Consider the following 14,281-nt stretch of genomic DNA (forward strand, 5'->3'; position numbering starts at 1 on the left):
ACACAGCAGCCAACCAAGTGCCTCTAGGAAGCCCACAAACAAGACTTAGGTTAGGGAAGCCAAGTCTTTGTTATTGGTGGCGTAATGAAGATGCTTAATTTTTAATTATCCTTTCAACAATTTGAGTGCCTTCCCCCCCAGTGGAGCAGGGAGGGGCTGTGGCCCAGTGGCAGAGCATCTGCTTGGCACGCAGAAGGTCCCAGGTTAAACCCCCGGCATCTCCAGTTAAAAGGGACTAGGCAGGTAGGTGATGGGAAAGACCTCTGCCGGAGCCCCTAGAGAGCCGCTGCCAGTCTGGGGAGGGGCCGTGGCTCTGTGGTAGAGCATCTGCTTGGCATGCAGAAGGTCCCAGGTTCAATCCTCGGCATCTCCAGTTAAAGGGACTAGGCAAGGAGGTGATGTGAAAGACCTCTGCCGGAGACCCTGAAGAGCCGCTGCCGGTCTGAGTAGACAATACTGACTTTGATAGGCCAAGGGTCTGATTCAGTGTAAGGCAGCTTCATATGTGTGTGTGTGTGTGTGTGTGTGTGTGTGTGTACTTCGTTGTTGGAAACCAGGGTAGTGTTTTTTTGGCCTTGGGGTTGCTGTTTTTTGAGTTTGCAAATCCACGTGCAGTGTAGAATCATGAATCTGGTGCTGGATTTGCCTGTTCCTCAAGGGAGGGGCAATTTTTGTAGCCCCTCTCCGGCTTCTCCTTTCTCCAGTGTTATTCCCTTTAGTCTTCAATAACTCTTTGCCGTTCATTCATGTTTACAAGATGAAGGTTTTGGTGTTCAAGGGAAGTTTTGCAAGAGCACAGCTGCTGTATCAAAGTAGCTCTTCCTTGCATAAGCTGTGCTCCTCTGTCAATGAATGTCAGCTTGCCTCCTGTACGGGTTGGGGCGGAGTGAGCGTCTCCATAGAGGCGCTCCATTATCGTTCTGCACAGGGGAAAGCCACCCTGAAGGGTTTAGAACACTGGTTCCCAACCTGGGGTCCGTGGACCCCCAGGGGTCCACGAGAACTAAATTAAGGTCCGCGAAACAAAGTTATAAACTCATAATACATTAATATTTTCAATTAAAAGTTCTCTATTATAAAATATATATATTCAAATATTATTCTAAGTTTAACGTTGAACTAACAGTTATGATTAAAGTTTATTTTCAAATTCTCTGAATTTTTATTTTGAACCTTGGGGTCCCTGCACCGAACAAAAAAGTCCTAGTGGTCCCTGGTCAAAAAAGGTTGGGAACCACTGGTTTAGAAAGTGGAGGGAGTATCAGTTGATCTTCCATAGGTCTTTTATGCATGGCTGTTTCCCTCGCCATCACCTCTCTGACAACTTCGGGTATTTGTGTTTCCGGCCGTCAGAGGTCGCCTCGCTCTCCCCCTGGCTTTCCCCGCATTTTGCCTGCGTTTTCAGAGACCTGTTATATCTCAAATTTGAAAATTTGGACAAAACACGGGGAAAGGTAGGGGGAGATTGAGGAAACCTCAGACAGTTGGAAACGGTGTGCCGAAGAAGAAGAGCTGGTTTTTATTTGCCGACTTTCTCTCCCACTTAAGGGACAATCAAACCGGCTTACAATCACCTTCCCTTCCCCGCCCCACAACAGATACCCTGTAAGGTAGGTGGGGCTGAGAGAGAGTGACTAGCCCAAGGTCACCCGGTTTCATGTAGAGGAATGGGGAAACCAATCCAGTTCACCAGATTAGCCTTCTTCTCATGTGGGGGAGTGGGGAATCAAAACCGGTTCTCCAGATCAGAGTCCAACTCTCTGAACCACCGCTCTTAACCACTATACCAACACAAAGACCCAAAGTCGTCAGAGGGATGGCGGCGAGTGAAACATGGTGTGGGAGATCCAGCATGGTGTAGGAGAGCCTGGGTGGTATAGTGGTTAAGAGTGGTGGTTTGGAGTGGTGAACTCTTAATCTGGAGAACTGGGTTTGATTCCCCACTCCTCCACATGAGCGGCAGGTGCTAATCTGGTGAACCTAGTTGGTTTCCCCACTCCTCCACACGAAGCCAGCTGGGAGACCTTGGACAAGTTACAGCTCTGTTAGAGCTCTCTCAGCCCCACCTACCTCACAGGGTGTCTGTTGTGGGGAGGGGAAGGGAAGATGATTGTAAGCCGGTTTGATTCTTCCCTAAGTAGTAGAGAAAGTCGGCATATAAAAACCAACTCTTCTCCTTCTCCTCCTCCCCTCCTCCTCCTCCTCCTCCTTCTCCTTCTTCTCCTTCTTCTTCTCTTTTTCCTTTTCCTTTTCCTTTTCCTTTTCCTTTTCCTTTTCCTTTTCCTTTTCCTTTTCCTTTTCCTTTTCCTTTTCCTTTTCCTTCTCCTTTTCCTTCTCCTTCTCTTCTTCTTCTTTTGAAATGGCCATGCATAAAAGACCATAGTGTGCTGATATGAGGAAGCTTCCTTGGATGGACTCTCTGCAGTTCCCTCCTTTTGCCCAGGACTTGGTGGTGTCTCTCAAGCCAAATCCCCGTGGGATATCCTTCTGTTCAGCAGTCAGACTCCCACTGTTATCCTGGCCATGAATGAAGCTGAGCAAGGTGCCCTTTGCAAGAGTCCATCTGAGACTTGATAAGGTCCGCAAGCCGCAAAGCAGCCTGACGTGCGAGGTGGTTCTCGGTGTAGCGTCACTTTCTTGTCTCTCTCGCTCCACCCCAGACGATCGAGTTTGACGAAGGTGCCGGTGCCGTCCTGCGGATCCAGCCCCTCCGCACCCCCAGAGACGAGAACATTTATGAATGCATTGCCCAGAATTCTGTTGCCGAGATCACAGTCACCGCCAAACTCACCGTCCTGAGAGGTAAATCCTGCGACCGAGCAGATCTGTTTCTCTCTGCAACTTAAGGCCGCCGATCCTAAATGTGCTCGCTTGGGAGAGTAAGGTTGTTTATGCATGGGTACTTTCACTCACGTTCGCCCCGGTCTCTCGGTTGTTCCTTGGAGTTATGCATGAGTTTTCTTTCCACTAGAGATGACCTCGCTGCACCAGCCCTCACAAATCCCAGAACGTCCCATTCCTCTGTTAACCCAACTCTTTCATCTTCTCTGAGCAAAGCTCAGGTGAAATCTCCGTGCATAAGGCGAGGAGCGGGGCAATCAAGCTTAGTTTCTCTCACAGCCAATTACAAAGCAGCATGTCCAGAGGCGGGGATTGAAATGCTTCCTCTGAGCTCTTTCTGAGCAAAAGAAAATCTTTTAAAAACCGAGGCTTGGATTTCTCTTTCCCCCCCCCCTTCAGATTGCTCCTTTTGTTGTTTTTGTTCTTAAATTGTGGCAATTGGGTGTGTGGGGAGGGGATTTTCTCACATAGTAAACTCTACGAAGGAAGCCAATTACAAAGCAGGATTTAAAGGGGCGGGGACTTGGTTTGAGCTTGGAGACTGCTGGTGCAGAGATTCCCAACAGGAAAGTGTGGGTCCAGCGAGTAACGGACCTCAGGGAAAACTCCCGTGCAGGAACGACCACTGTGACCTTGGTGGGACTGACGTCTGACTTCAGCCTGCCGAGGTTGTGTGGCTGCCGTTCTTGGAACGGGGATTTGGGCATTCATAACAGAGCCACTTTGGTGTAGCGGTTAGACCAGGAATCTGAAGAGGCGGCTCAGAAACATCCTAAGTAAATAGAGTTTTGGACTAGGATCTAGGAGACCCGGGTTCCAATCACCACTCCGCCGCAGAATCTTGCTGGGTGAGTGTGGGCCAGACATGCTCTCGGTCTGACCTACCTCACAGGGTTGTTGTGAGAGTTAAAAGAGGAAGGGAGCCCCCTCTACACGCCCCAGAGCATCTTGGAGGAAGGGTGGGATAAAAATGGCGTAGGCAGATAGCTCGAGGGATGTTGGGGGCCACCTATTCTCTGAGTGGGAGCTCTAGGCTCATAGGCATCTATGAACTCTGTAATTAATTTCTGCCAGAATGCACTTTGGGAATTTTAGCCCTATAATTGGGGGAGGGGGTCTTTGACAAGGATTATATTCTGCACCTCTGCAGAACTTGTCCAGCGATCTGTGTACAATACTGCATTGGGGAACTCCTGCATAAATTCTCCATTTCCTGACCTGCCAGGTAGACCCTGGGGGGGGGGGTTTCGCTCTCTGTCACTTGTCCATATAACCGAGCATCATTTATGCCTTTCGAGCCAGCCCGCATCCTTGTTCCTCGATGCCATCGAGTTTGTGCAGTGTAGTTTTTTGTCACACTGGGTGGAGGGGTGTGTCTTCCTCTGGGAGTACTGCTATCCGGAGTTCAGGGGGTGTCATCTCAGTCAAGGTTGGGTTTGTTTCAAGGCACCCCCTGATGGCAGATGGGGTGGGGGAACATGTTTGCAAAACTCAGTAGATTTCCAGTTACTTACATCTGACTGTTCCTGGCAAAGAAATTAATTTTTGTTTACATAGCGTGTCATTCCCACTGCAACTTGCCGGAGGGCAGCAAGAGGGTATCTGGCATGCAAGAAGGAAATGCCTATACATATACATATAAATGCAGAGTTCTACATCTGGGTAAGAAAAATTAGAAGCACGCATACTGGATGGGGGATACACTTCTGGGTAGCATCGTGTGTGAACAAAATCTCGGGGTATAAGCTAAATATGAGCAGTCAAGTGTGATGCAGCAGCAAAAAAGGCTGAAGCAGTCTTGGGGTGTATCTACAGAGGCATAACATCCAAATCACAAGTTGTCATAGTTCTACTGTACACCATATTGGTCAGGACGCACCTGGAGTACCGTGTGCAGTTCTAGAGGCTTCACTTCATAAAGGATCGGGACGGAATGGAGCGGGTGCAGAGGAGAGCAAAGAGGATGCTCCGGGGCCTGGAGACCAAGCCCTACGAGGAAAGGCTAAGGGACTTGGGAAAGTTCAGTCTGGAGAAGAGGAGGTTGAGGGGGGACATGGTTGCTCTCTTTAAGTATTTGAAAGGCAGGGTGGAGACGACTTGCAATAATGGCAGCAGAGGATAGGACTCGCAATAATGGGTTTAAATTATGGGCGGAAAGGTACCAGCTGGATATTAGGGAATTTCTTTTTTACAGTAACAGTAGTTCAGCAGTGGAATTGGCTGCCTAGGGGGTTGGTGAGCTCCCCCTCACTGGCAGTCTTCAGGCAGAAGCTAGACAAACACTTGTCGGGGATGCTCTAGGCTGATCCTGGGTTGATCAGGGGGCTGGACTAGATGGCCTCTATGGCCCCTTCCAGCTCTATGATCCTATGACTCTTATGACTCTACACATGTATGTATGCATACATTACAACAGCGGGAGTCACTGTTGGTTGCATAGGGTGTGGTCCCCATGGCTCAGCTGGGACAGGGGGCAGAACCAGAAGCTATTGAGGTCCTTCTCCTCCCCAAACTCCACCTTCTGTAGGATCCACCCCTGAATCTCCAGGAACTTCCAACCTGGAAGATGGCAACCCTATTGGATCACCAAAATTCTAATTTTTGTTTGTTTGTTTGTTTAAAGATGCACTAATGGTTGCAGCTAGGTTTCAAATGAGGGAAAAGGTAGTTATTCCCCCTGGCAACCTTAAATAGCATGACGGCTGATGGAAATCTGGATAATTGAAGGAGGTTCTTCAGTATTTTTTTTAATTAGTCCAGTTCTTTATTATTACAGTCCATGACCAGTATGTATATAAAGGAAACATTAATTACAGAAAGAAAGAAAATTATATACAGATGATCTTGATAAACACAGGATTCTTTTTTAAATTATATTTTTATTATCTAATATTAATAAGAACAAAGGATAAAAGGCAAATAGAACTGAGATTTCCACAAATGAAACGGAAGGACTCATGCCAAGGACTCCTTTGGAGATGACACAGTAAACATATAATAGGAAACATGATTACCTGGATAACGTTAAAAAATTCAGTAGTAAATACAAGAACAGACGTTAGGTGATAAGATAAGCAAATAAATTATACCCAACTTCAGAATGTTCCTGCTTATCCCTATATGTAAACAGCTTCTCAGGTGGTTTGAGCAAATAGTTATGATCTGATAATAAATTGCATTTCTTGATTTCCCTGTCCCCCCTTTTCCTTCGTCATCCCATTATCTTTACTTGTGCGTGCGCGCAACCACACACACACACACACAAATCTGTTTCTCTCCTTCTCGGACAAAGTTATCCTTTTGACCTGTCTTTGGCTTTGGGGCAGTAAAGATCTGTCTTTGCTTTCCCGTGCCGGACTCATTTGTAACTGCTAGGGAGAGTTAAAAGCACCGAGAATGAATCTATTAACCTCTGCTTTTCACAAAGGGAGCGAGAGCCTTGCCTTTCTGCTCCTCCGCGCTCTCGCTTCTCCGCTGTTCTTTTGCTGATTCTTACCTCGCTTTTCCTTCCTTTGTCTTTGGCCTGATTCCCTCCCTTGACTCCCCAGTTGCTTTCCAAAGAAGCCAAGACAGGAGAGAGGGGTTTTTAAAAAAATTAAATATACCAAAAGAGGTTTCAAACTCGAAAAAGAAGTTTGTTGTCAGGACGAGCTGCCGGCGGGAGGGGGGATGAATGTGGGCCACAATTCCGGAAGACTATGGAAAAACTGAGAAATTGCCTGTGGGATTCAATTTTCATTTTTTAAAAAATAAGTTTCTAGTCCTTCTGTGTGCTAGAAATGGTGTGGACGGCTCCGAGTGAAATTCCAGACTCCAGGGGATTTGTGGAATGAGATGTCCTGTGATCTGGGGCTACGAGGATTCAGTGCCCTTAGCGGCGTCCAAAAACAAGAGAATTCATGCCAATTAATTTGCCATTGTAAACCAGATTTGTAGGGGCAAAGAGATTCTGAAAGTCTGGCAAATCAGGACTCATTTCTGACTGGGTTGCTGACCCTGCAGAGTCAGTGGTGTAGGGGTTAGGTTGTCAGAAGAGGATCTGGTAGGATCTGGCATACGAATTTTTCTGTTAATGCAACCTAAAATCACATTGGCCTTTGTTGCTGCTGCATCACACCCATGGCTCGTGTGCAGCTGGGTTTGCCCGCAGTCTTGAGATCCTTTTGATATGTGCTGCTGCCAAGCCAAGTATCCCCCAGCTTGTGTACCTGTTCTTCTGAATCTTTTTGCCTAAATGCAGAACAGTGCCCTGCTAGGGGGTTACCTTCCAAACACCCCCTTTGAGCCACATTAGTTGTTAGCCCCATAGGAAAGATGATGCTCGGCCTGTGGTCTGATCCATCGGGGGCCGCTCGTACATTCTGCTGGAAAAGGGAAACAATAGACGGCTGAGACCCCCCACATATCTGACCGGATCCCCCCACGGGAAAATCCGGGCAGTGAATGATTTGTGTAGCACGATATCCAGTGGCGGGTGGACCCTTTGTCCCTCGCAGAATCGGGCGTGGGGCTGTGACATCGCAGGATCCTCTCTGGCTTTGTGTCGCCGAGACCTCCGGGACCGGCGTCCTCCGCCGATCTCATCTCGAATCTGATCACGCCTCCAGCCGTGGTTGTTTTTAATTAAACTCCGAGGAATTCTGCACAATGTGGCACAAGATTAACATTTTTGTTTAATTAGAAACACTCGGTAATAATAGTTGTTGCAGGCCTCCCCACCCCCTGCCTCCCTCCTCCCGCGCTTTCCTGCACATATAATATACACCCCGCCTGTCGAGAAGGGCTGTTCTATCTGTTGGCAGATTAATTAGTTCATGAAATTAACGAGCGCCGGTCTGGGGGCCAAGGAGGGGCGGCCTCGGCCCGGAATAGGCAAAGCTGCCTCTCCGGCGGATGATGTCACCTCCAGCCAATCGGGCACGAGCCCTCGGCTCCTCGTCAGGAGTTGCAACAGCCTGCATTCGGAGTAAATGCACAGACAATGGTGCGCGGTGCAGAGGCCCTAGCTCGACAGGGGAACATCTGCTTTGCATGCAGAAGGTCCCCGGTTCAATCCTCAACAGATGCCGTTAACGGATCTCCGGGGTCAGGCGTCGGGGAAGACCTTTCTCTGTGGCTCAGAGTAAATTTGGAGCTTAGATTATCTGACTTGGTGTTCGGCCGCTTCCAATGTGTCCTCGCTCATATCTCTCCAATACTCAGGATCATCTTGCGGATCCCAAATGTTTATTTGTCAGGGGTCAGGCGTCGGGGAAGACCTTTCTCTGTGGGTCAGGGTAAATTTGCAGCTTAGGTGATCTGACATGGTGTTCGGCCGCTTCCAGTGTGTCCTCGCTCATATCTCTCCAACGCTCAGGATCATCCTGCAGATTCTGAATGTATATTCATCGGGAGGATTTCCATCCCATGTTGCCTGCAGGGAGCCCGCGTGTGGTTCTCCCTTCCCCCTTTTAGTCTTACGACAACCCTGTGAGGTGGGGTAGCAGTGAGCGTGTGTGGCTGGCCCAAAGTCACATACGGAAGAAGGGGTTGGTTTTTGAGTTCGCTTTGTCGATTACATCTAGTTATGTCACACCTGTGTGCCTGTGCCTCCACCTAGAGATCTGATAACCCCCCCCCCATCAACCCCCTTGTTGTTCAGACCAGGTTCTCAATTCTGCACGTTTGCTTCCATCCATATCCAGCCACTTGTTCTTACCTTTCATGGCTCCTCCGCAGCCTCTCACCCCTCCCTTACTTTTCTGCCCCACGTATCCCCCTGCAATGACCCACACTACTTTAGCTCCTCCACCCCCGGCTGTCCAGAGTTCTCTAGGTGATGAAAATGGCCATCTCTCGATGACCGTTCTGCCTGGAGCATCCCTCCAGACAAAACCCCGGCAATGCTGATATAGTTCAGCAGATAAAGAAGCAGAGTTGGTTTTTATACCCCGCTTTTCTCTCGCTTTTAAGGAGACTCAGACTGGCTTACAATCTCCTTCCCTTCCTCTCCCCACAACAGGCACCTTGTGAGGTAGGTGGGGTTGAGAGAGTTCGGAGAGGACTGTGACTGGCCCAAGGTCACCCAGCAGGCTTCATGTGGAGGAGTGGGGAATCAAACCCGGTTCTCCAGATTAGAGTCTGCCACTCATGTGGAGGAGTGGGGAATCGAACCCGGTTCTCCAGGTTAGAGTCCACCGCTCATGTGGAGGAGTGGGGAAATCGAACCCAGTTCTCCTGATTAGAGTCCACCGCTCATGTGGAGGAGTGGGGAATCAAACCCGGTTCTCCAGATTAGAGTCTGCCACTCATGTGGAGGAGTGGGGAATCGAACCCGGTTCTCCAGGTTAGAGTCCACCGCTCATGTGGAGGAGTGGGGAAATCGAACCCAGTTCTCCTGATTAGAGTCCACCGCTCATGTGGAGGAGTGGGGAAATCGAACCCGGTCCTCCAGATTAGAGTCCGCCGCTCTTAACCACTACACCACGCTGGGCTGAGATTTGGGAGACTTAGGTCTGAATCCTGACTTGGTCAGTAGGCTTGAGACTCGGTAAACTTTGGGACAGTCACTTTCTCTCGGCTTAGCCTACCTCACAGGGTTGTTGTGAAAGTCAACTTGCTGAGGGTGCTGGGGGAGAACCATATATGTCACCCTGATAAATAAAATAAAAGAATATTCAACAAACACCCCCTCCCCAGACAATTTGAAGGATTGTCTCCTTCCATCTGTTCCCGTGCATCAGCTTTGGTGGTCAGGCAAACATTTGTTGGCTACCCCACCCCTTAGGATGGCCCGTCTGGCATCAATCCGAGCCCAGGGCCTTTTCCAGCGTGGCTCCAGCTGTGTGGAATGGGCTCCCTGAAGAGGTGAGAGGGGTCCCCTCCTTGGAGATCTCCAGGAGGCGCTGCGAGGCCTGCCTGTTTGCCAGGGCCTTCAAAGGGATTTGAACAACAGGCATCTTTTAAAGAGAGATTTGGGGCTTGCTACTTTATCTTCAGTTTCAGCTGGGGATGATTTAACTATTATTGTAAGCCACCTTGAACCAAGAGGAAAGGCGGGATCTAAATGGCCTTCCCCTGTTGCTAATCATCTGGCATTCAGGGTAGACTGCCTCCTAACACGGTCCAGTTATCCCTCTGGTGGTGTTAAAACCATAGTATTTATGTAAGGAAAGATCTACAAAAGGCTATCTAACTCAGTGGCCACATCTTGTAGTAGAGATGAAAGCTCACAAGCATGGCCAAAGTTCCCCTGATCCCCATGCCAACAATTCAGCGGTCTTCAGAGGTAAGCTGCCTCTGAACATGGAGGTTCCGTCTAGCCTACCAATCATGAATGCATTTCATTTCCCTTTAAAGCCGGCCAAGCTAGCGGCCTTCGCTGTACCCTGCAGCAGCGAGTTCCACAAGTTAATTATGTATAGGTGTGACAAAGAAAGGATTTTCTTTGGTCTCTTCTGAAGCAAGCCCTGGCAAAGGCCTCAAGTGGGAAGGATAGGAAAGGGGCCAGCCTGAAGCCCAGGAAGACAGATGCCAACCAGAGGAGAACAAATCCTAAGCCAGAGGGAGAAGAGGTGCCAGAGGGACTCCGTGCCAGCGTGGTGTAGTGGTTAAGAGCGGAGGTTTGGAGCAGTGGACTCTGATCTGGAGAACCGGGTTTGATTCCCCCACTCCCCCACGTGAGCGGCGGAGGCTAATCTGGTGAGCTGGATTTGTTTCCCCCCTCCTCCACACTAAGCCATTTGGGTGACCTTGGGCTAATCACAGCTCTCTCAGCCCCACCTACCTCACAGGGTGTCTCCTGTGGGGAGTGGAAGGGAAGGGGATTGTAAGCCTGTTTGATTCTCCCTTAAGTGGTAGAGAAAGTCGGCATATAAAAACCAACTCTTCTTATTCTTCTGTGTTGTGTGTGTTGTTTTATGTTGTCTGGAAAATAAAAAATTAATTTAAAAAAAAATCACACAAAGGGCCAGTTCATCTCCTGATCCCCCTTTTTTTGGTCGTGTGGCCAACAGAGGACCAGCTGCCTCCCGGCTTTCCGAACATCGACATGGGCCCCCAGCTGAAGGTGGTGGAACGGACGAGGACGGCGACCATGCTGTGTGCAGCTAGCGGGAACCCGGACCCCGAGATCACGTGGTTCAAGGACTTCCTGCCCGTCCACCCTAGCGCTAGCAACGGAAGGATAAAGCAGCTGAGATCAGGTAAGGCGGCGTCCCTCGCCAGCTCGGCGTCGAAGCTTTAAACGGAGAGCCTGGTAGGACCTTTGCGATCCGGGGGAAGTTTTGCAAGTGGGGCTAAGGAACGACACCCGTCTTGCAAGCCTATAGAGCATGTTTTGCTCAGGCGCTCCTTCTCCGAGGAAGCTCGTTGTAAGCTAATCGGTCCCCCGCTCAACCAAATCGCAGTCAGCTCAGATGAACGGAGAATTAAGAGTGTCCTCTGGGAAGGGAATGCCCAGATGGCAAAACAGGTAGCCAAATGTTGTGCAGTAGCATATAAAGTTCGACCCCTAATGTTGGCCAATTGCAATTAGATTAAATCATAATTTGGTCAATTTTAATCTATTATAAATTATTTGGAAATTTTAATTAGGAATTTTTTTTGGCTGAACGGCTACCATTTTTTTTACCTTTTATATAAACTATACATTATGCAAGGAGCCAGCGTGGTGTAGTGGTTAAGAGCGGTGGTTTGGAGCGGTGGACTCTGATCTGGAAAACCGGGTTTGATTCCCCACTCCTCCACATGAACAGCGGATGCTAATCGGGTGAACTGGGTTTGTTTCCCCACTCCTACACACGAAGCCAGCTGGGTGACCTTGGGCAAGTCACAGCTCTCTGAGAGCTCTTTCAGCCCCACCTACCTCACAGGCTGTCTGTTGTGTGGAGGGGAAGTGAAGGTGATTGTAAGCCGGTTTAATTCTCCCTTAAGTGGTAGAGAAAGTCGGCATATAAAAACCAACTCTTCTTCTTCTTCTGTTTTATTGGCTTATGCTGTATTAATAATAAATCTGAATCTAAATCTGAAGCCTAGTGAAAACCGCCGTGAGACTAATGCTTGGCACTGGCTAGATGCATTTTTAGGAAGCCGTTTCTGCAAGCACACATGGACGGAAATGTTTGCAGTTGGCAGCCCATGCAACTCTGGCAAAACCGACTGCACCCTGCCGCTCTCTCGAGTCGCGTTGCTGGCGTCGGGCCTCTTTTGTGTGGCTTTCTGGCTGTTTCGGACATGAGGGTGACGGCTGAGGTAACAATGACAGAGAAGTCCGGGCAGACGCCTCACCCATGGGGCGAGCCCTGCCCCCCCCCCGTTTTGTTAGTAACCCAGCCAACACACGTTCTGTCAAGTCGTATTGCCGGCCTTTGCCCTGCAGTGTGTCGCCTGCCGTTTAAAATAACCCGTGTTTACATTCATTCCTTTGCTATATCATTTTGAAAAACATTTTTTTTAAAGCTGTACAACAATTCCAGGGATTGGGGAGTGTATGTGTTTTTGGTTGGGACAGCGGGCACTAGCCAGTCAGTGCTCTGCACGTCTAGACTGCACAGCAGCATGTCGTGTCCGAGCCCGAAAAGGAAAGAGCTGCTTGTATTGAACCTGTTGCCAGGTTCCTTTTTTCCTTATAGCTGACCTTACAGGTCTAAGTCTGTTTCAGTGGCCGTGGCTTGCCTGCAGAAAATCCTGGGCGTTGCATTTTGGCACAGATGCTGGAGATGCTTCAGCCTAGCCCCGACCGGCCAGCAACCAGTTGTCATGGAGGGGATGGTAAAGGGCCAAGGTCCCATCCCCCTGCATGCTTACAAATGCGGCCACTGTCGTGACCTTAGTTGCCGCTCCTTGCAGACATACCCGTGTTGGCAGTCTGGGGAGACCGGCAGTCTGTTTCCTAGACTTCCCAGGTTGTAGGGATTATCACTGGTGGAGTAACTAACTCTCCTGTGCGCACATGCCCATACTAAAGCTAGACTTGGGCCTGTCCTTCCAAAGCTGGGACCATTGGATGTTCTCCTTGCCTGTGGCAGCGGTGGGAATCTTCTCAGCCATTACGCCCACGTGTACCAGGATCCCGGCAACCTCATGCATTCTCCTGAGATGCGTGGCAGCTATGTTGTCTGTACAAGGGCGCTCTTGTCTTTGGCAACTTCGACACTCGCAAACCGAGTGCTGTATTTTCCAGAGCTGTGGTTTGCGTGAGCCAAAGCAGAGCTGTGTGCGCGTGTGAAATACTCGGGCCACCCCTTTTCAGGCGCTGCAGCAACTGCATGCATTAGAAGAATCTATGTGTGGGTGTCAGGCTCCTGGTAGGGAGAACATCTGGAAAGAGCCCCTGTGACTCTGTGGTCCATCCAATCCTGTTGAGGCTGCGCGATAAACGTGCTTCTCATTTCTGTTTGTGCAGCATCGGTTCTGAGTCCGGTTCAGGCAACCGGGGGGTGTTTTGGGACTGGGTGTAAATGACTGAGGAACAAGCCAGTGGCCGAGCAAGGAGTCCAGGGGTTGTATGTGCCAGCATGGTGGTTTGGAGCAGTGGTCTCTAATCTGGAGAACCAGGTTCGATTCCCCACTCCTCCACATGAGCGGCAGATGCTAAACTGGAAAACTGGGTTCGATTCCCCACTCCTCCACATGAAGCCAGCTGGGTGAGCTTGGGCTAATCACACTCTCTCAGCCCCACCTAACAGGGTGTCTGTTGTGGGGAGGGGAAGGGAAGGCGACTGTAAGCCGGTTTGATTCTTCCTTAAGTGGTAGAGAAAGTCGGCATATAAAAACCCAACTCTTCTTCTTCTTGTACTACTGGCTGAACAGTCTTCATTACTTCCCGCACCTCCTAGGGATTTCTTGGAATTGGTTTTGAATGGAGGGGGTCTTCTTGCAGAGCATGCTCTATGAGAATTTCCCTGTTGAGTCTGGTCACTGCTCGAGAGATTACCTTGTGCCTTGCAAACCCAGCAGAATCGCATCTGTCAGAGAGCACAGCCCACACCAAAGACCTTTGGCAGGCTGGCGAGGTTGGAGGGCAGGATACGGCCACGGTCCACCAAGCACAGTCGGCAGAGCAGATGTTCTTAAGCCCCACGATGCGTCCATCTGTCTTGTCATCTGTTTTTTAGTTATTGTTCCAATCTGATGTGATATCACTTCACAGTCATTGTTTGTGCATCCTCTCCGTGTTAATTGTTTCTCTCCCGTGTTGGTGTTCGCCTCTCTCATCTGTCTGTGTCTGTGTACACTTCTAACGCTTATTCAAACCCGAAAGTGACTGTGTATTTTTTTTCATTAGGGCTGCCGTTTGGTTTAAAGGAACTTATAGCCGTTTAATCGCACGGGTTGGTTTGCCCTGTGAAAATCTGCATAAACCTGTGGACGAATTGTTCTAAAGGGGAGGAGAGGGTATCATTTCTCTATTTTTAGCATCTGTCCCAGAAGACATTTTCATAGGAGCATTCCCTCTGGT

At 49.4% G+C, this 14,281-nt stretch overlaps 1 protein-coding gene across 3 annotated transcripts in view; it reads left to right on the top strand.

The window, feature by feature from the left end:
- The first annotated feature begins 2,693 nt into the window (after positions 1 to 2,693).
- PTPRS (protein tyrosine phosphatase receptor type S) overlaps positions 2,694 to 14,281 on the top strand; it is a 156,116-nt gene continuing 144,528 nt past the window's right edge. For all 3 annotated transcript variants that reach the window (XM_056845473.1, XM_056845474.1, XM_056845472.1), the window contains exons 1-2: positions 2,694 to 2,802; positions 10,836 to 11,024. In XM_056845473.1, coding sequence (XP_056701451.1) covers positions 10,871 to 11,024 — 154 coding nt within the window. In that variant the 5' untranslated portion in view covers positions 2,694 to 2,802; positions 10,836 to 10,870. The remainder of the gene's footprint in view (positions 2,803 to 10,835; positions 11,025 to 14,281) is intronic.

This window comes from Euleptes europaea, chromosome 2, assembly GCF_029931775.1.
Source record: "Euleptes europaea isolate rEulEur1 chromosome 2, rEulEur1.hap1, whole genome shotgun sequence".
Classification (NCBI taxonomy): Eukaryota; Metazoa; Chordata; class Lepidosauria; order Squamata; family Sphaerodactylidae; genus Euleptes; species Euleptes europaea.